This window comes from Hyperolius riggenbachi, chromosome 1 (assembly GCF_040937935.1).
Source record: "Hyperolius riggenbachi isolate aHypRig1 chromosome 1, aHypRig1.pri, whole genome shotgun sequence".
Lineage (NCBI taxonomy): Eukaryota > Metazoa > Chordata > Amphibia > Anura > Hyperoliidae > Hyperolius > Hyperolius riggenbachi.
In genome coordinates, this window is record NC_090646.1 from 328590584 (window position 1) to 328612779 (window position 22196).

The 22196-nt window shown below is 44.3% G+C and overlaps 1 protein-coding gene across 2 annotated transcripts in view; it reads left to right on the plus strand.

Moving 5' to 3' along the window:
- Positions 1–21318, plus strand: part of LOC137549155 (serine/threonine-protein kinase PLK2-like) — a 201060-nt gene extending 179742 nt beyond the window's left edge. For both annotated transcript variants that reach the window (XR_011026787.1, XM_068271187.1), the window contains one exon: positions 20995–21318. Coding sequence is in view for 1 of the 2 variants with exons in the window: in XM_068271187.1 (XP_068127288.1) it covers positions 20995–21015 (21 nt within the window). In the remaining variant the exon portion in view is untranslated. The remainder of the gene's footprint in view (positions 1–20994) is intronic.
- Positions 21319–22196: the final 878 nt, after the last annotated feature.

Genomic DNA, 22196 nt, shown 5'->3' on the forward strand with positions numbered 1-22196 from the left:
CAAGACACAACTTGCACAAAAAATAGTTTACTATAGTATGTAGATCTTGTTTTGTAGTAGGAAATGCCATGGGAGTATTTTACATACATTTATACTGTACTGTCACATGTTCATATTTGATTTGTCATTGAATAAAGTTGACTTTTACAAATAAACAACAAATGGAAGCAAACTGAAAAAAGTCTCAAGATTCACACAAACACTGAGAAGTAAAATGAAATTTATAAACCTTTTGCTGCAGCCATCGCAATAATTTTAGTATTTTAAAGGAAACCGGAGCTGAATGAAATTAAAAGATTTATACATACCTGGGGCTTCCTCCAGCCCCATGCGCACGGATTGCTCCCATGCCGCCATCCTCAGTCTTTTCCTTCTTACCGGGTCCCGTAACTTCAGCCAGTCACGGCCAGTCTGCACAAGAGAAGTGTACCCTCTACGCATCTCTTCTGCAGCTGCAGAAGAGATACGCAAAGAGCGCACTTCTTTTAAGTCAGACTGGCCTTGACTGGCTGAAGTTATGGAACACTGTACCGAAGAGAGAGAAGACTGAGGACGGCGGGATGTGAGCAATCAGTGCGCATGGGGCTGGAGTAAGCCCCAGGTATGTATAAATCTTAATTTCATTCAGCTCTGGTACACTTTAAGTCTGGGTTATAAGAAAATATGGAGACTACCTTTATAGTTTCTGATGCCAGTGCTGACTTAGCTGTCATTACCTTGAAACAAATATACTAAGAACAATTCACCTAAAAACTGCGCTCCTGGAAGCTGTACTACAATTGCATCTATTACCGTGGTGCGCTCTAAAATATCTGATGTAAGATATGTCAAAACAATAAGCAAAAAGTAGCTTTCCAGATCTCACAAGAGTCCACGATCAGACCAATTCAATGTCCATTACGTGTCAATCAGAGTCCTCTTTAAAGTAACCTCTTGGCACCTCCAGGTCTCCGCACACCAACTCCGTTACAGATCAACACGGTATATAGATAAAAAGAGAAAAGCGCATATAGTGTGACTCCGTTATGGCTCTCAATGTTACCACCACCGCTTCTATATCCCAAGAGACCGTGAATGTTAGTTCTAGTACACCACCGGTGGGCACCTAGACACACCCCCTCCGTGTCCGCACCCACCCAATAGGCCTCCTTAGATCTCCGGAGGTAGGATTTAGAGCCAATGGGGGTCATACACTTGTATCAGAAATCCACACGTCTCTTCTCACCAAGTTACTGCGGGGCTAAGAGAGCTCGATAGTGTAAAACCATTTATTTAAAAGTTGTTTAAAAACCAGATTGCACTCACATTTAGGAGACTTGATAACAGCGTTTTAAACAGTGTTGGGTCCCCGGGTGACCACTCCGCTGATCATTGCCTCGAACCTCCGTATCCTGAGTGATATCCCTGGTACTTCCGTGTTGGCCAGCAGCATCCGACGTAGCTCCGCCCTACGCGTTTCGTCAGAGATCTGACTCATCAGGGGCTGACGTCAGACGCTCTGCCGGCATTTTTATCCCTTGGACTTTCATCAACAAACTTTATTGTACCCTCTAACATGCGGGCAAAACGCCTTCTGCGCATGTCTACAACTCCTCACGTTAATCCCCCAGCTTAACCCCTCCCTCCCCATACTTACTAGCTGGATACGCTCCCATGTCAAGCGTCAGAAGGACGCGCATTAACCTCTAAGTCTAGGGCAAGTGGCGTCCCAAAATCAAGCCGCTGCGTTCCATTGGATTGCGGCGCTGCGCTCCACCAAACCAAACTCCTTCTATACTATAGTTTTCAGCCATAATCAAGCAGAGTGATCATTTACAAATACAACTAATACAATATTTCTCTAAATCCTCCCCAAACCTCCCCAACAATTCCTCCAATATTAATCATTCCTAATAAAACAATTTATATCAAATTCTACGTTAAGACCTCTAGGGACTAAAGTGTCAAGATTAAAAATCCACATTCCCTCCTTTTTGGAAATCTCTCTCGTCTTATTAAAGCCCCTCCAGGAGCCCTTTAATTTTTCCACACCTTGATTGATTATGGCTGAAAACTATAGGAGTTTGGTTTGGTGGAGCGCAGCGCCGCAATCCAATGGAACGCAGCGGCTTGATTTTGGGACGCCACTTGCCCTAGACTTAGAGGTTAATGCGCGTCCTTCTGACGCTTGACATGGGAGCGTATCCAGCTAGTAAGTATGGGGAGGGAGGGGTTAAGCTGGGGGATTAACGTGAGGAGTTGTAGACATGCGCAGAAGGCGTTTTGCCCGCATGTTAGAGGGTACAATAAAGTTTGTTGATGAAAGTCCAAGGGATAAAAATGCCGGCAGAGCGTCTGACGTCAGCCCCTGATGAGTCAGATCTCTGACAAAACGCGTAGGGCGGAGCTACGTCGGATGCTGCTGGCCAACACGGAAGTACCAGGGATATCACTCAGGATACGGAGGTTCGAGGCAATGATCAGCGGAGTGGTCACCCAGGGACCCAACACTGTTTAAAACGCTGTTATCAAGTCTCCTAAATGTGAGTGCAATCTGGTTTTTAAACAACTTTTAAATAAATGGTTTTACACTATCGAGCTCTCTTAGCCCCGCAGTAACTTGGTGAGAAGAGACGTGTGGATTTCTGATACAAGTGTATGACCCCCATTGGCTCTAAATCCTACCTCCGGAGATCTGAGGAGGCCTATTGGGTGGGTGCGGACACGGAGGGGGTGTGTCTAGGTGCCCACCGGTGGTGTACTAGAACTAACATTCACGGTCTCTTGGGATATAGAAGCGGTGGTGGTAACATTGAGAGCCATAACGGAGTCACACTATATGCGCTTTTCTCTTTTTATCTATATACCGTGTTGATCTGTAACGGAGTTGGTGTACGGAGACCTGGAGGTGCCAAGAGGTTACTTTAAAGAGGACTCTGATTGACACGTAATGGACATTGAATTGGTCTGATCGTGGACTCTTGTGAGATCTGGAGCGCTACTTTTTGCTTATTGTTTTGAAATATACTAAGAAGCATCAGAAAAGCTGAGGTGCTTACTTGATCCAGGAGAGTGATTTAGTGCAGAATTCCCCAACCCTGGCCTCAAGGCCCACCAACAGTGCATGTTTTGCAGAAAACCACAAACATGCACAGGTGAGGTAATTAGTGTCTCAGCAGAGCTGATTAACTACCGCTGTGGATTCTCACAAAACATGCACTGTTGTTGGGCCTTGAGGACAGGGTTGGGGAACACTGATTTAGTGCATATTACTATTAATTTCTGGATCAAATGGTGATGTGTACTTGTTGCCTGAAAGTTTTAATGCATGCAAGGTGCTGGGCAAATTTACAGCTTAAAGAGACACTGTAACATCAAAAAGATCCCCTGGGGGGTACTCACCTCGGGTGGGGGAAGCCTCCGGATCCTAATGAGGCTTCCCACGCCGTCCTCTGTCCCACGGGGGTCTCGCCGCAGCCCTCCGAACAGCCGGCGACTGTGCCGACTGTCAGTTCAATATTTACCTTTGCTGGCTCCAGCGGGGGCGCTGTGGCGACTTTCGGCACGGAAATAGACGGAAATACCCGATCTCCGTCGGGTCCGCTCTACTGCGCAGGCGCCGGAAACTTGCGCCTGCGCAGTAGAGCAGACCCGACGGAGATCGGGTATTTCCGCCTACTTCGGCGCCGACAGCCGTCAGAGCGCCTGCGCAGGAGCCAGGAAGGTAAATATTACGTCACCGCTGCACGGAGGGCTACAGCGAGACCCCTGACGGATGGAGGACGGCGTTGGAAGCCTCATTAGGATCCGGAGGCTTCCCCCACCCGAGGTGAGTACCCCCCAGGGGCCGTTTTGTCGTTACAGTTCCTCTTTAAAGCCCAGAGGTCAAATAATAAAGGCTCAAAAAAAGTTCTGCGAGAAAACATGAAATACTACAAAAAGATTTCTTATTCTGTGTCTACTGTCTCAGATTAATTGGAAGGTTTCTAAATTGTCTAAGCTGCATACGCACTACACAAAAAAGATTTGTCATCCGAAATGATCATTTTCGATGGTGTGAAGTGAGCACGGTATGTGTGTGTTTGGATATTCCAAAGCTGGAACCTCCTTCAGCAACCAGCAGGGTTGGAATATCCTCTGCCAGTTGCTATTAGTAAGTCCCACAGAATGCCTACTGACACACCTCTAACAAAGGCTAAGCAAATTACTAAGTAGGTAGCTTGGTAACGGTACTGTATAAGCATTGTTTGTAAATAGTCACCCAGGTTTGTCATAGAAATTGTGAAGAAGACATGACTGCATCCAAGAAGGTTTTAGTGCTACTAGGATAAAAAGCCTACCGCACCACCAGTTCCTCTATGTCAGCGATCCCCAACCATTTCCACCCAAGCACCGCTTCAGCATCATGCAAATTTTCCAGGGACCAGGCGGGTGGGTGCATAAATGTGCCTGCGAAAGGAAGGGGGGTATTGTTGGAGGTGTTCTACAGGCAGTATCAGTAGATACATTCCTGGCAGCACCAGCCCTACCCAACCACCAGCATCATCTCCCTCAGCACTTTGGAAAAGATGTCTGCACTTTTACTTTTTGCTGTCTTGGGCTGCTGCATAAACTACCAGTGCGAGAAGATACATTTGCTGTGACAGATGATGAAAGAGGGGGAGTGCTGCTTGAGCTTTCCCATCTACTGGCATAGTCACCTTTAGCTCACACTCACTTTAGGCTGGCTTCACACTGCAGATTGGCGTTAGCAGTGCTGTGCAACCGCTGCACCGCCAAAAACAGGCCTTCAGGAAATACTGTGTTACTATTGGGTATTTCCCTTCAAGCATCCAGCCAAACAGGATGTAAAAATACACTTCCACGCATGCGCGTCAGCATTGCCGCCAACATTTTTAAAATCCGTGTGTCGCCATAGACTTACATTATTTCTGCTAATGTTGTTTTGGAAGCGCGTCAGATTGAGCACTTCCGACACACCTAACCACAGTACAGGTAATACGATAGCACCCATAGACTTCATTGCCCTGCAGTAGTAGTGCGGTACATTGCCACAGCGCACCGCACCAGAGTGAAAGGGCCTTCACCCTTCCCTTCTCCCCACAGTCCCTTTACCCTTTTCTCCTCCCCACACTCACTTTACCCTTTTCTCCTCCCCACACTCACTTTAACATCCTCTCCTCCCCACACTCACTTTAACCTCCTCTCCTCCCCACACTCACTTTAACCTCCTCTCCTCCCCACACTCACTTTAACCTTCTCTCCTCCCCACACTCACTTTAACCTTCTCTCCTCCCCACACTCACTTTAACCTTCTCTCCTCCCCACACTCACTTTAACCTTCTCTCCTCCCCACACTCACTTTAACCTTCTCTCCTCCCCACACTCACTTTAACCTTCTCTCCTCCCCACACTCACTTTAACCTTCTCTCCTCCCCACACTCACTTTAACCTTCTCTCCTCCCCACACTCACTTTACCCTCCTCTTCTTCCCCCCACACTCACTTTACCCTTCTCTCCTCCCCACACTCACTTTACCCTCCTCTTCTCCCCACACTCACTTTACCCTCCTCTTCTCCCCACACTCACTTTACCCTCCTCTTCTCCCCACACTCACTTTACCCTCCTCTTCTTCCCCCCACACTCACTTTACCCTTCTCTCCTCCCCACACTCACTTTACCCTCCTCTTCTCCCCACACTCACTTTACCCTCCTCTTCTTCCCCCCACACTCACTTTACCCTTCTCTCCTCCCCACACTCACTTTACCCTCCTCTTCTCCCCACACTCACTTTACCCTCCTCTTCTTCCCCCCACACTCACTTTACCCTTCTCTCCTCCCCACAGTCACGTTAACCTTCCCTTCTTCCCACACTCACTTTACCCTTCTCTACACTTTCTGCTTTCCATTTTTCCCACACTAACTTACCTTACCTCCACTCTGTGGCTGGTAAGAGACCAGAGTGCCCCAGTCCTCCTCACTGCTGCCACCCGGTGTCCATACAGACAGAAAGAATGCTGTATTACAAAATTACAGACACCAGCAGTAAGAATGGCTGCAGACAGCTGTTTCTCTCCAGCCTTCTGCTGACTACAGTAACGCTACTCTCGGCATTCTGTTCACTGTGCGGTCAGACAGGCACGGCCCAGCACAGCCTGGCAGTGGGCCATGGACTGGGGGTTGGGACCCCTGCTCTACGTGATTAGAGAGGATGAGCAGTATTTTCTTCTGTTTAAATTGCTCTACTGCCATGTACCAAGGCTGAGCTAAGCCTATAGTGAACAAAAATTCACTCAGCAAGTCGTGAGAGGTTTGGTTATTGTAATGTTTAAATCTTCACTTAACCAATAGGCCAGATAATTTTCTGTTTCCAACACTCGCCAGTAAAACTGGAAGACAGCAGTCCAAAAATAAAAGAATTTCTGATATTTCCTAAAGTATGTTTCAAAGCTACAAAAAAAAAAATGCAAAACTAATTTTTAGTATGAAACATAATGCAAAGCTAGATGAATATCAAACACTGTACACTATCATTTGAAAACGAAGATTTAGTATCACTGAACCATAGTTTTATTTGTGGTGCTGTGACACTCTGCTTAGCCGTAAATCTTCGACTGAGCAGAACATAGATTATGGGCAGGGAGGAAGTGGCAGTACTTCCTCCTCTCTGCCCATCCTTAGTTCCGCCTCCTCCACTCACAGTTTTAGTTTCAGAAATCAGTGTTGCTAACTAATCCCTTTAATTACTGACACATGAATTATACAGGTTTTGTGGCTATTTAGATGCAGATTAGGCACGGATTATGTGCAAATAGCCCCAGGACCTGTATAACTTAGATGTGTCAGTAATTAAAGGGATGAGTTGGCACTGGTGTTACTGCACACAATGCACAGGAGAGCAGCGCTGTGTGCGGGCTTAACCACTTGAGGACCTAGGGCTTTCTACCCCTTAAGGACCGGCCACTTTTTTTCCATTCAGACCACTGCAGCTTTCACAGTTTATTGCTCGCTCATACAACCTACCACCTAAATGAATTTTGGCTCCTTTTCTTGTCACTAATAAAGCTTTCTTTTGGTGCTATTTGATTGCTCCTGCGATTTTTACTTTTTATTATATTCATCAAAAAAAACATGAATTTTGGCAAAAAAATGATTTTTTTAACTTTCTGTGCTGACATTTTTCAAATAAAGTAAAATTTCTGTATACATGCAGCGCGAAAAATGTGGACAAACATGTTTTTGATTAAAAAAAACCCATTCAGTGTATATTTATTGGTTTGGGTAAAAGTTATAGCGTTTACAAACTATGGTGCAAAAAGTGAATTTTCTCATTTTCAAGCATCTATGACTTTTCTGACCCCCTGTCATGATTCATGAGAGGCTAGAATTCCAGGATAGTATAAATACCCCCCAAATTACCCCATTTTGGAAAGAAGACATCCCAAAGTATTCACTGAGAGGCATAGTGAGTTCATAGAAGATATTTTTTGTCACAAGTAAGCGGAAAATGACACTTTGTGAAAAAAAAAAAAGTTTCCATTTCTTCTAACTTGCGACAAAAAAAAAATGAAATCTGCCACGGACTCACCATGCCCCTCTCTGAATACCTTGAAGGGTCTACTTTCCAAAATGGGGTCATTTGTGGGGTGTGTTTACTGTCCTGACATTTTGGGGGGTGCTAAATTGTAAGCACCCCTGTAAAGCCTAAAGGTGCTCATTGGACTTTGGACCCCTTAGCGCAGTTAGGCTGCAAAAAAGTGCCACACATGTGGTATTGCCGTACTCAGGAGAAGTAGTATAATGTGTTTTGGGGTGTATTTTTACACATACCCATGCTGGGTGGGAGAAATATCTCTGTAAATGACAATTTGTTAATTTTTTTTTACACACAATTGTCCATTTACAGAGATCTTTCTCCCACTCAGCATGGGTATGTGTAAAAATACACCACAAAACACATTATACTACTTCTCCTGAGTACGGCGATACCACATGTGTGGCACTTTTTTGCACCCTAACTGCGCTAAAGGGCCCAAAGTCCAATGAGTACCTTTAGGATTTCACAGGTCATTTTGAGAAATTTTGTTTCAAGACTACTCCTCACGGTTTAGGGCCCCTAAAATGTCAGGGCAGTATAGGAACCTCACAAATGACCCAATTCTAGAAAGAAGACACCCAAAGGTATTCCGTACGGAGTATGGTGAGTTCATAGAAGATTTTATTTTTTGTCAAAAGTTAGCGGAAAATGACACTTTGTGAAAAAACACAATTAAAATCAATTTCCGCTAACTTGTGACAAAAAAAATCTTCTATGAACTCGCCATACTACTAACGGAATACCTTGGGGTGTCTTCTTTCTAAAATGGGGTCATTTGTGGGGTTCCTATACTGCCCTGGCATTTTAGGGGCCCTAAACCGTGAGGAGTAGTCTTGAAACGAAATTTCTCAAAATGACCTGTGAAATCCTAAAGGTACTCATTGGACTTTGGGCCCTTTAGCGCAGTTAGGGTGCAAAAAAGTGCCACACATGTGGTATCGCCATACTCGGGAGAAGTAGTACAATGTGTTTTGGGGTGTATTTTTACACATACCCATGCTGGGGGGGTGAAATACCTCTGTAAATGGACAATTGTGTGTAAAAAAAATCAAAAGATTGTCATTTACAGAAGTATTTCTCCCACCCAGCATGGGTATGTGTAAAAATACACCCCAAAACACATTATACTACTTCTCCCAAGTACGGCGATACCACATGTGTGGCACTTTTTTTGCACCCTAACTGCACTAAGGGGCCCAAAGTCCAATGAGTACCTTTAGGATTTCACAGGTCATTTTGAGAAATTTCGTTTCAAGACTACTCCTCACGGTTTAGGGCCCCTAAAATGCCAGGGCAGTATAGGAACCCCACTAATGACCCCATTTTAGAAAGAAGACACCCCAAGGTATTCCGTTAGGAGTATGGTGAGTTCATAGAAGATTTTATTTTTTGTCACAAGTTAGCGGAAATTGATTTTAATTGTTTTTTTTTCACAAAGTGTCATTTTCCGCTAACTTGTGACAAAAAATAAAATCTTCTATGAACTCACCATACTCCGTACGGAATACCTTTGGGTGTCTTCTTTCTAGAATGGGGTCATTTGTGGGGTTCCTATACTGCCCTGGCATTTTAGGGGCCCTAAACCGTGAGGAGTAGTCTTGAAACCAAATGTCGCAAAATGACCTGCGAAATCCTAAAGGTACTCATTGGACTTTGGGCCCCTTAGCGTACTTAGGGTGTAAAAAAAAGTGCCACACATGTGGTACCGCCGTACTCAGGAGAAGTAGTATAATGCGTTTTGGGGTGTATTTTTACACATACCCATGCTAAGTGGGAGAAATATCTCTGTAAATGACAATTGTTTGATTTTTTTACACACAATTGTCCATTTACATAGAAATTTCTCCCACCCAGCATGGGTATGTGTAAAAATACACCCCAAAACACATTATACTACTTTTCCTGAGTACAGCGGTACCACATGTGTGACACTTTTTTGCAGCCTAGGTGCGCTAAGGGGCCCAACGTCCTATTCACAGGTCATTTTGAGGCATTTGTTTTCTAGACTACTCCTCGCGGTTTAGGGCCCCTAAAATGCAAGGGCAGTATAGGAACCCCACAAGTGACCCCATTTTAGAAAGAAGACACCCCAAGGTATTCCGTTAGGTGTATGGCGAGTTCATAGAAGATTTTATTTTTTGTCACAAGTTAGTGAAAAATGACACTTTGTGAAAAAAAACCAATAAAAATCAATTTCCGCTAACTTTTGACAAAAAATAAAAATCTTCTATGAACTCGTCATACACCTAACAGAATACCTTGGGGTGTCTTTTTTTCTAAAATGGGGTCACTTGTGGGGTTCCTATACCGCCCTGGCATTTTACAGGCCCAAAACCGTGAGTAGTCTGGAAACCAAATGTCTCAAAATGACTGTTCAGGGGTATAAGCATCTGCAAATTTTGATGACAGGTGGTCTATGAGGGGGCGAATTTTGTGGAACCGGTCATAAGCAGGGTGGCCTTTTAGATGACAGGTTGTATTGGGCCTGATCTGATGGATAGGAGTGCTAGGGGGGTGACAGGAGGTGATTGATGGGTGTCTCAGGGGGTGGTTAGAGGGGAAAATAGATGCAATCAATGCACTGGGGAGGTGATCGGAAGGGGGTCTGAGGGGGATCTGAGGGTTTGGCCGAGTGATCAGGAGCCCACACGGGGCAAATTGGGGCCTGATCTGATGGGTAGGTGTGCTAGGGGGTGACAGGAGGTGATTGATGGGTGTCTCAAGGTGTGATTAGAGGGGGGAATAGATGCAAGCAATGCACTGGCGAGGTGATCAGGGCTGGGGTCTGAGGGCATTCTGAGGGTGTGGGCGGGTGATTGAGTGCCCTAGGGGCAGATAGGGGTCTAATCTGATAGGTAGCAGTGACAGGGGGTGATTGATGGGTAATTAGTGGGTGTTTAGGGTAGAGAACAGATGTAAACACTGCACTTGGGAGGTGATCGGACGTCGGATCTGCGGGCGATCTATTGGTGTGGGTGGGTGATTAGATTGCCCGCAAGGGGCAGGTTAGGGGCTGATTGATGGGTGGCAGTGACAGCGGGTGATTGATGGGCGGCAGTGACAGGGGGTGATTGATGGGTGGCAGTGACAGGGGGTGATTGATGGGTGATTGATAGGTGATTGATAGGTGATTGACAGGTAATCAGTGGGTTATTACAGGGGAGAACAGATGTAAATATTGCACTGGCGAATTGATAAGGGGGGGTCTGAGGGCAATCTGAGTGTGTAGGCGGGCGATTGGGTGCCCGCAAGGGGCAGATTAGGGTCTGATCTGATGGGTAACAGTGACAGGTGGTGATAGGGGGTGATTGATGGATAATTAGTGGGTGTTTAGAGGAGAGAATAGATGGAAACACTGCGCTTGGGTGGTGATCTGATGTCGGATCTGCGGGCGATCTATTGGTGTGGGTGGGTGATCAGTTTGCCCGCAAGGGGCAGGTTAGTGGCTGATTGTTGGGTGGCAGGGGGTGATTGATGGGTGATAGGTGATTGGCAGGTGATTGACAGGTGATCAGTGGGTTATTACAGGGAAGCTCAGATACAGATGGAAACAAGATAGTCTATGTTGTAGGTAATATCAAGCGCTCCACACCAATATAACTCGCTGCTAGAGGTAAACTCCAATCCACAATGGAACCACAAAAATGCAAATCTGTATTCCTCAGCGCTGAGACATCAACCTCTTCTGTTGTTATAGCATTGTGGGTCCATGCAAGCTGGACCCGAACTGCATAAAAAGCATATAAGGTATTTGCACTGACAGATGTCAAAGTGCACCTTATCACACCATTCAATGGTCGATTTCACAGAGATAGCCCGTCTCTCCTTCCCTACCAGGTTTCGGCCTTATGCCGTCATCAGGGGATCGATGACGGCATAAGGCCGAAACCTGGTAGGGAAGGAGAGACGGGCTATCTCTGTGAAATCGACCACAGGTGCACTTTGACATCTGTCAGTGCAAATACCTTATATGCTTTTTATGCAGTTCGGGTCCAGCTTGCATGGACCCACAATGCTATAACAACAGAAGAGGTTGATGTCTCAGCGCTGAGGAATACAGATTTGTATTACAGGGAAGGCCAGATGTAATTAATGCACTGGCGAATTTATAAGGGGGGGGGGGGGGTATGAGGGCGATCTGAGCGTGTGGGCGGGTGATTGGGTGCCCGCAAGGGGCAGATTAGGGTCTGATCTGATAGGTAACAGTGACGGTTGGTGATAGGGGGTGATTGATGGGTGATTGATGGGTAATTAGTGGGTGTTTAGAGAAGATAACAGATGTAAACAATACATTTGGGAGGTAATCTGACGGCGGGTTTGCAGGCGATCTAATGGTGTGGGTGGGTGATGAGATTGCCCGCAAGGGGCAGGTTAGGGGCTGATTGATGGATGGCAGTGACAGGGGGTGACAGGGGGTGATTGATGGGTGATAGGTGATTGGCAGGTGATCAGTGGGTTATTACAGGGAAGAACAGATGTAATTAATGCACTGGTGAATTGATAAGGGGGGGTCAGAGGGCAATCTGAGCGTGTGGGCGGGTGATTGGGTGCCCGCAAGGGGCAGATTAGGGTCTGATCTGATAGGTAAAAGTGACAGGTGGTGATAGGGGGTGATTGATGGGTGATTGATGGGTAATTAGTGGGTGTTTAGAGGAGAGAATAGATGTAAACAATGGATTTGGGAGGTGATCTGATGTCGGATCTGCGGGCGATCTATTGGTGTGGGGGGGTGATCAGATTGCCCGCAAGGGGCAGGTTAGGGGCTGATTGATGGGTGGCAGTGACAGGGGGTGATTGACGGGTGATTGACAGGTGATGGACAGGTGATTGACAGGTGATCAGGGGGGATAGATGCATACAGTACCTGGGGGGGGGGGGGGGTCTGGGGAGAATCTGAGGGGTGGGGGGGTGATCAGGAGGGAGCGGGGGGCAGGGGGGGGATAAAAAAAAAATAGCGTTGACAGATAGTGACAGGGAGTGATTGATGGGTGATTAGGGGGGTGATTGGGTGCAAACAGGGGTCTGGGGGGTGGGCAGGGGGGGGGGGGTCTGATGGGTGCTGTGGGCAATCTGGGGCAGGGGGGGGGGGGGGGGAAAATCAGTGTGCTTGGTGCAGACTAGGGTGGCTGCAGCCTGCCCTGGTGGTCCCTCGGACATTGGGACCACCAGGGCAGGAGGCAGCCTGTATAATACACTTTGTAAACATTACAAAGTGTATTATACACTTTGTATGCGGCGATCGTCGGGTTAACATCCCGCTGGCGCTTCCGTATGGCCGGCGGGATGTTGCGGCGGGTGAGCGGCGCCAGGCGGAGGATCGCGTCACGGATGACGCGATCGCTCCGCCCATGCCCATACAAGGACCGCCGCCAATTGTCAATACGGCGGTCCTTGCGGCGTCCACTTCCCGGCCGCCAATTGTATATACGGCGGTCGGGAAGTGGTTAAAGTGATTGAGGTCAGAACGATAGTGTACCAATACAGCTATTAGTACACTATCCTACTGAACTCAATTACCACAAGCTCGCACACGGTGCAGCACATCCATACTAGGCATGTCCCAGTATGGCCCACGTATGAACAGATACATATGCACAGTACGGATGTCCTTGTACATGGATGGTGTGCATCTCTGAAGCAGAGGGTCCCAGGTAGCAGTAGTGGGCTTGTGGAGGATCTTGGAAGCCCCCGGACCATTCACAGGCTTTCCACTACTTTGGCAAGCATTTACCCACCTTTTGATCCCAGGATTGCTAGTGAATACAGTTTTCAATATGCTGCTTTTTAAGGAAACACATGCATTTCATTGTTAATTTTATCAGTTGTAAACCTCTCACTAACACACACAGAGAAAAGCATGCATTAATGCAAATTCATATTGTATTGCATTGTGGAAAAGCCCACGCTGTGCATATTTCTGTCTTTGTTAAAGTGGACCTGAACTCTTGCACAGGACAGAAGGAAATAGTAACAGAAATTGTCCCTGTATGTATTTTAAGAGTTTAGCCCGTGCAATTCCCCCTCATTTGTGTCTAATCACTAGTTGTAATTTGATCTCCCTGTGTCACATTGTCAAAAACCTGCGCGGATTTTGCCTTTTTCATGATTGCCAACTCAGTAAAGGACCAGCCCTTAAAGCGTTGCTATCATATAAATCCGGCATAGTGGGGTCTGAACCCTCTATAACAGTAATTATAGATTGACGGTATACCTTGAAATGAATCAGAGCACTCAGTTTATGATTTTATATAAAAAAAATTGTATTTGCTTAATCATACAGCATATATACAAAATATGAACAGTTCCAAGTAGTGTTCCCTTATAACAGTATTCCATCTTATCAAGGCTTTATAGCCAAGCGATCATCAATCTTCTAAGCACATTCAAAAAGAATATAACAGTTGTGTTATGTAGAATAAGATCAAAAGTAGTCTCATCTGTATCAATAGCTGTGTATCTAGTAGCTGTGTAAAACTTGTAGTAATCTTCTTAAAGAAATAGCATAAAAAATAGCTTCCAAAAAAACTTCTTGCTAACATCTTAATAAAACTTAATGCTGAAAAATTAATAAAGTAAATCACCAGAATATTAAGCATATTACCCCTTCTCTGTCATCTCTTCAGCATCTAGAACCACTTGTGGGAAGGTAGCTTCTGCCTCATGTGTCTTCTCAGGAGATTGTTGGGCTTCTGCAAACTATGAGCTTTCAGGCCCTACTTTTATAGGGGTTGGAGGCAATATGGCTGCCTAATCTGGACTTTCCCTGGATCCCAGGTTCTGATTGGCTAAAGCTTCCGTGCGTCAATGCTTTATCATGTTTTGATTTCCTAAGTCACAATATTATTGTTTATAAATTCTTAATTACCTTATCTTGTGGGAATTAACGTCATTTGGAGTGCTTGACATTTTGTTTAGGTCATTTCTGACACACGTAATTAAAAATGGACGTCAACAGCCATCTTATCTGTTGGCTGACCCAGACATGGAGACTAAACAATATCATTCATGACGCATTTCTGATAAAGTGTTCGCTGCTAATTATGTTGGAATGTCTTGGTACTTCCCCAGACATGAGATTGGTCAGGTTGACTCTGTTACCAGACCTGTGAGAGCCTTCAGCAATTTAAGGCTTATTGAAACATATAAGGCTTCTAATATACTTATTTAAATATAAAGCTTATTATATAATTCTTCTTAAAACAATTAATCATAAAAGAAATAATTGCACATTAAATCTTAATAATATAAAATCAATGTCTATATTTTTGTCTTTCTTATAAAATAAATATAATGTCCACCGGCAGAGGTCCGCTTTTTATAACAAATAACAATCTATTAATAATGTTGATTTCATAAGAATATGAGACCACTAGGTGGCATCATTGTCATCTTTAACTAATTGGGAAAACACCTTCTTTGTTTAATATTTATATAACTTGTTCCCAAAACATCATGTGTTATCAGCTTTCTGAGACTAGAGCACGTCAACAATTCTTCCAGAACCATAACAATCTCACGAGAATGTCTTACTGTCATCTCTTACGGGTAGAATACAGCTTACATGTTTCAAAGTAATAGATTCTATTATATAGGGTTTAACAATAACTATTCCTTTCTTTAGAAGGACTGTATTGATCATTAATATTTAGATTAAGAATATCTGTGAGTAATAAATATGTGCATTTATAATTACTGCAGTAATGTGAGTTTAACTTGCTTCTCTGTCTTCACACAGAAGCCTCTTTAACCTTTTCGGGACCGGCCACCTACCCCCCCCTTAAGGACCAGGCATTTTGCGCGGGAAGGGGGTGCGCGCGTTTGGGGGGGGGTCAGGCGGCTGGATCCCGTCTGTGGCTGCCTGGCATTGTGTCCCCCCTTGGTGGCCTGGGCCCCCCCTTCTGCCAGCAGCCTTCACTTACCTTCCAGGCTCCAGCGATGAGCCGCACGGGACCCTCTTCTCCGGCCGGCATCTCCGTTCTGTCTGACGAGCAGTTCCGGGTCGCGGCTTGATGACGTCATCAAGCCGGGACCCGGCGCTGACGTCAGATGAAGCGGAGATGCCGGCCAGAGCGGAGGGGGGCACCGATCGTCACTGGAACGGCAGGGAGGTGAGTGGATCCTCTTCTTTCCCCCCCCCTGCCGCCGCAGCTGTCAAACAGATCACTACGATCCGACGGCGATCGTAGTGATCGTGTGATCAGCAGCCATACGCGATGGCTGCTAATCACTCGGGGGAGATGTCGGCTGTCATATGACAGCTTAATCTCCCCCTCCGGGTGCGCACGATCGCGTCGGGAGCGGAAATTGCGGGCCGGCGTAGATTCTACGCCGCATCAGGCTAGAACAGCCACAAGTGCGGCGTAGAATCTACTGCACGCGGTCCCGAAAAGGTTAAATATTAAAGCCACGCACTAGCATAAACAAGAATGCTCTGACTTTTTGTAACTAGAATAATCTTATAGGCCTTACAGCCTGGAATATGTTATGTCACAGAGCAATATAAAGTACTCTAACTTTTCACTTTACAATGAAATTTTGTATAGAACATTAAAACTTAAACCATACACTTATGACAGCTTTTTCCTGCGTAAATAAAACCGCTAGAATTCTGACAACATGACTGCCTATGGCAGATAAGCCCATTTGAAAGTATAGGCTGTAAAAAATATGTCTGCTTCCATGAATCAGGAAGTAGAAACTGTGCAGATTTATTTTAGGATTTGTTATTATGCTGTTGTGTATCTTTTAGAGCAGAGAGGACTTCTGAGATCAGGTACACACTTGAGAACCGCAGTGGTAAACCCCCCTAAAGACCAGGCCAATTTCAACTAAAATGGCCACTGCAGCTTTAAAGCAGATCCGAGATGAAAAACTAACTATAACAAGTAACTTGTCTATATAGGTTACCTAAAGTTTAGATAGTTTATAGGGAATTAGAGTATTAAAACACAAACAAAAAAAGTATTTGGCTTGAGGAATGCCCTATAAAGAATAGGAAAGGAACACAATTATGCAATGAGTAAAAGTTCATCTCGGATCCACTTTAAGGCCAAGCTGCAGGGCTGCACAACACAGCACACGAGTGATTCCCACCAGCAACAGAGCTCTCTGTTGGTGGGGTCTGATCGCCCCCCAGGTGTTTTTTTTTTTTTTTTTTTAATCAATATTTATGTCTGTTTTTTTAACTAAATATACATTTATTTTTTTAACTTATTACCCTCCCTGCAGCCAGCCAATCACGCAATCGGCTGTCATAGGCTTCAGCCTATGAGAGCCGATCGCTCTCTTGTCCCCCAGGTGGACAGCCGTGTGACACTGATCGCAGCGCTATACTATGTGTTTAGACGGCAGTTTCGCCATCTAACAGTCTCCCGAGCGGCGATTGCTGCTCGAAGACTGAGGGGGGGGGAGCTCCGCCCCCAAGCAGGAGATGCGCGCGATCTCCTGCAAAACAGAGCCCCAGGACTTGACGCCAATTTGCGTTAGGCAGTCCTGGGGCTGCCACTGTGGCCACGCCCATTGGCGTTAGCCGGTTGGCAACTTAATACAAATTTGCTTGGAAGCATACCTGAACTGCCATGTGATATGTGCACATATAGTACTAAGAGCATAGTACCAAGTACGAGGATGCCTCCAGTTCCTTTTCATTAGTACTAATGTCTTATTGTAAGGGTTTCTAAAACCAGTACATTTGTATGTAAATAAGGCATTCAAATTGGATGCAGAAAGCTGAACGCAGCAACATTTCTTCTGAAAAGTAAATAGAAGCCAAATCCCTTGTATCTGGCTGAGAAAACACTGCTAATAGCAGGATAATGGAGAAGACTTCAAAGGGTAATTTTATTATCTTTGTTCAAGCAGATTTATGTCATAATGACATGGCTACTGTGACATTTCAGACTTAAAATGTAGCTACTTAAAGAGACACTGAAGCGAAAAAAAAATGATGATATTATGATTTGTATGTGTAGCACAGCTAAGAAATAAAACATTAAGATCAGATACATCAGTGTAATTGTTTCCAGTACAGGAAGAGTTGAGAAACTCCAGTTGTTATCTCTATGCAAACAAGCCATTAAAGAGACTCCGTAACAAAAATTGCATCCTGGTTTTTATCATCATACAAGTTCAAAAAGCTATTCTAATGTGTCCTGGCTTACTGCAGCACTTTATACTATCACTGTCTCTGTAATAAATCAATGTATCTTTCCCCTGTCAGACTTGTCGGCCTGTGTCTGGAAGGCTGCCAAGTTCTTCATTGTTGTGGTTCTGCTATGAACTCCCCCTTCCAGGTCCCTCTATGCACACTGCCTGTGTGTTATTTAGGATTAGAGCAGCTTCTCTCTTCTCTCTTATCTTTTACAAGCTGGATAAATCGTCCTCTGAGCTGGCTGGGCTTTCACATACTGAAGAATTACAGACAAGGGCAAAGCTGTTTGCAGGAAGAAACAAGCAGCCTGAAACTTCAGTGCATGAGAACAGGGGGAAAGAAACACACAAATGATCTCTTGAGATTCAAAAGGAAGGCTGTATACAGCCTGCTTGTGTATGGATGTATTTTCTATGTGTGGACATACTGTACATCAACCTACTTCCTGTTTTGGTGGCCATTTTGTTTGTTTATAAACAAACTTTTTAAAACTGTTTTTAACCACTTTTAATGCGGCGAGGAGCGGCGAAATTGTGTCAGAGGGTAATAGGAGACGTCCCCTAACGCACTGGTATGTTTACTTTTGTGCGATTTTAACAATACAGATTCTCTTTAAGCTCTCCGACTAAGTTAGTCGTGGAGAGGGCTGTTATCTGAATTTTATTATCTCAACTGTTCCTGGACTATTTACTTTTCCTCTGCTAGAGGAGAGGTCATTTCTTCACAGACTGCTCTGAAAGACTCATTTTGAATGCTGAGTGTTGTGTAATCTGCACATATTATAGAATGATGCAATGTTAGAAAAAACACTATATACCTGAAAATAAAAGTATGAGAATATTTTCTTTGCTGCTAATCTTCTAGTAATTATTCATAGTACACAACCAATTCACTAGATCATATTTTTTTTTTTTCACTTCAGTGTCTCTTTAACCTCTTGCCGACCGCCTCACGCCGGCAGGCGTGGCCGCGGCGGCAGCCCCAGGACCGCCTAACGGCAATTGGCGTAAAGTCATGGGGCTCTGTTTTGCAGGAGATCGCGCGCTCCGCCTTCCGCTCGGGAGACTGTTAGACGGCGTGATCGCCGTCTATTTACTCTGTGCAGCGCTGCGATCAGCACGTGACACGGCTGTCCCCCTGGGGGACAAGAGAGCAATCGGCTCTCATAGGCAGAAGCCTATGACAGCCGATCGCCGTAATTGGCCGGCTGTGGGGAGGGAGGGAGCGAGGGAGGGAAGGGATTTAAAGGAAGAGGGTTGTTTTTTTTTTTTAAAACGGCAACACAAATATTTATTAAAGAAAAATAAACATGGGGGGAGCGATCAGACCCCACCAACAGAGAGCTCTGTTGGTGGGGAGAAAAGGGGGGGGGAAATCACTCGTGTGCTATGTTGTGCGGCCCTGCAGCTTGGCCTTAAAGCTGCAGTGGCCTTTTAAACTAAAAATTGCCTGGTCACTAGGGGGGTTTAGCCCTGCAGTCCTCAAGAGGTTAAAGTAAAGCTGAGAAGTTGAAGAGAGAAATATGGAAATGCATTTAAAAAAACGAGGGTTTTCTTGATTGCCCTTTTATCAGTATACCGATCAAACTTTGATCAGGATCACCCATACTTTTTATTGATCAAGGATAAACTAGAAAAAAAACAACCATACTATACACTGGATTGGTGGTTTAAATCAATACTCCCATATCTGCTGATATCGGTTTAGTATCAAGTGTTGCAAGGCAGTAAGCTATCAATATTCCCTGAAGATTAATCAGCGAAATAATGATTGCATAGTGTATGGCTGTCCTAACTGGAGAATAGAATATAAATCTTCTTTCTGAGTTTGATTCTTTGCAGAGTGCAGCACTGTGCCCCAGTGCACCAAAGTATGAACCTGCATCATCCCACACAAGCTGCCAGTACCCACCAGCCTGTCCAAGAATGTGACAAGCCTATTCAGAGATTAGACCTTGTGCACCATCTCCTAGTAATAATCCTATCTAAAATATGCTGTAATATACAAGTTCTAGGAATTAAAGTCTGCCTCACAACCAAAAATAACCAGTGTGTCACTAAAATGACATGTGCTTAGGATCACTTCTTTATATAACCTTATGCAGAGCCAGATGACTTGTTCAGTGCTATACACACGCCTCATACAGAGTCACTGGAGTACAAATATCACTTGCTCTGCACTACTGCAAGGTTGTAACCTTGGCCCTGGAATGGCACAAAGGATAGAAAACAAATAAATTCATACATTTCACTTTGAACATTTAAACTAAACCAATCTTGAAAGGATTTTTCACTTCCTTTCTCCCAAAACTAGTAGGAAAGTATAGGGGATTAGGACTCCATTCACACCTAAAAGTGCAAAACACCGGGGATTACCACCGCTTTAAAACAGAAAGGATTTGTGATAATTCAGGTTTAAGTGAGCGCCTGTGGTTACCCACAATGCATCACTACTAAATATGCAAATTATCTCTTTATGCCCCTGAAGCCAAGCTTACATCCAGAACTTCTAGTGTATAGCCTATAGCTTATACAATTTACAGAGCCACAACATAAAGAGATAATTTGCATATTCAGTAGTGATGCATTGTGCGAGACCACAATTGTTCACTTAAAGCTGAATTATCGTAAATGCCTTCTGTTTTAAGCAGGCAAACTACATTGAGCATTACTTTTTAGTAGGAGGGATTTTTGGTCTCTTTTAGGGCCCATTCACACTAGAGCGTTTTGCCGGCGATTTTGGCAAAACGCTCAAACGCTAGCGTTTTTAAAGCGCTAGTGCAATAATATCCTATGGGCCCGTTCTCACTTTTTTCAGTACAGGTTCTCTTTAAGAAGTCGTTCTCTGTAGATCAAGGAAAGAAGTGGTAACACCCCTTCACCAAGGGTGGATATGACGTAGTATGGAGGCGCCAGAAGGATAAAAAGATTTATAATGTTTAAAAATGAGAAGGTAGTGGTGGACTTACCTCCTCCTCGGAGACACAAGAAAATGACGATTTTCAGCAAAACTATTTATTTACATACTCCAGTAAAGTAAAACACGTTTTGCGGGAGTGACCAGTTTCCTCAGGCAATAAGATGGAGCATATACTAAACAGGTCTGGTTTTATGCTAAGCGCCTCTGTGCTGGTCTACTGCTTGTATTGATGTCAGTGAATTTTATATAGTAACTAAAGAGAAAACTGTTCCTGGCATTTTCCATTTTGATTACTTCTGACTGAAGCCAATCCTGATGTAATTTCCTCCCTTACTTTTTTTTCTCCTAGAAACTGCACGATCACATCTAGCTTGCTTTGTTAACGTGAGCATGGCATAGATCAGATTTCAGCAGCTTCACACGGAACTGCCCTCAACCCATCAATGAAGAGCAGGAATGTGGGAGGGAAGATGACAAGCTTCCTTCACATCGGCAGTGTACCAAATAGAGACAGTTTGACTGAGATAAGATTTATTACAGCAGAAACATTTCTGATTAGATTGGAGTGCTTGCAATGCAGGATAAGGTTACTGGCTGCATAATAAACACAAAGCAGTGGGTAAATGGAATTTGATTTTGTGGCTCACAATCCCGCTTTAAGAAGGCAAACTACACTGAGCACCACTTCCTTTGAAATCTAGGCTGCAATCTGGTTCATCTGACTGTACATTTTTGTCAGTTACCTGGAGAAAGTATCTTTTTTGCATTCTCAATACAAAGTATTTTCATCTTCTCATGGGCAAACAAAAAAACCTTATAATGCATAATTTAAACACCATGGATGGAATAGGCAAATTCTTAATTCGTGTCAATGAAAAGCCAGACTAATACGGTATGTAAAATGATGCAAGTATGGCAGTATGTATAGTATGACATCTATAACCTACACAAATACATATAATGCAACTTGGTGTTTTGACCTTCAGCAGTGCAAGGTGTTGATTGAATATTGTTCTGTGGTTATGAGAGTTGTGTTAGAGCAGTGTTTCTCAACATTTTATTTTTATGTACCCCTTTTAAAACCCTGCACTTACCAAGTACCCCCTAGCATAGTAAAAATTATCACAAGTAACCCTTGACAAATATTTATTTAATCGTAGTAAAGGATAATTGGTTCTCAACAATTTCCCAAAATGTACTATTGCTTTTAATTAGCTAAAACACTAAATTTGGTGTTGCTTAAATAAGATTTATCATCTTCTAAAACTCTAAATTTGTTATTTTTGGTTAAGTATACCAAGCCCGAGTACCCCCTGGAACCATCAGAAGTACCCCCTGGGGTACGTGTACCACACGTTGAGAACCTAGGTGTTAGAGTACCTCGATAAGTTACTGAGAAACAAAATTACCAGGATATTTTTTAGCAGGCTTAATGAAACCTTAGACTAGCCAACTAAAACAGCTATGCCAAAAACACTAAATACCTTCAAAACAGGAAGTATTCAGCAAGTTTCATCTTCCATGAGTGAGGAGTATCCTTCATAATAAATC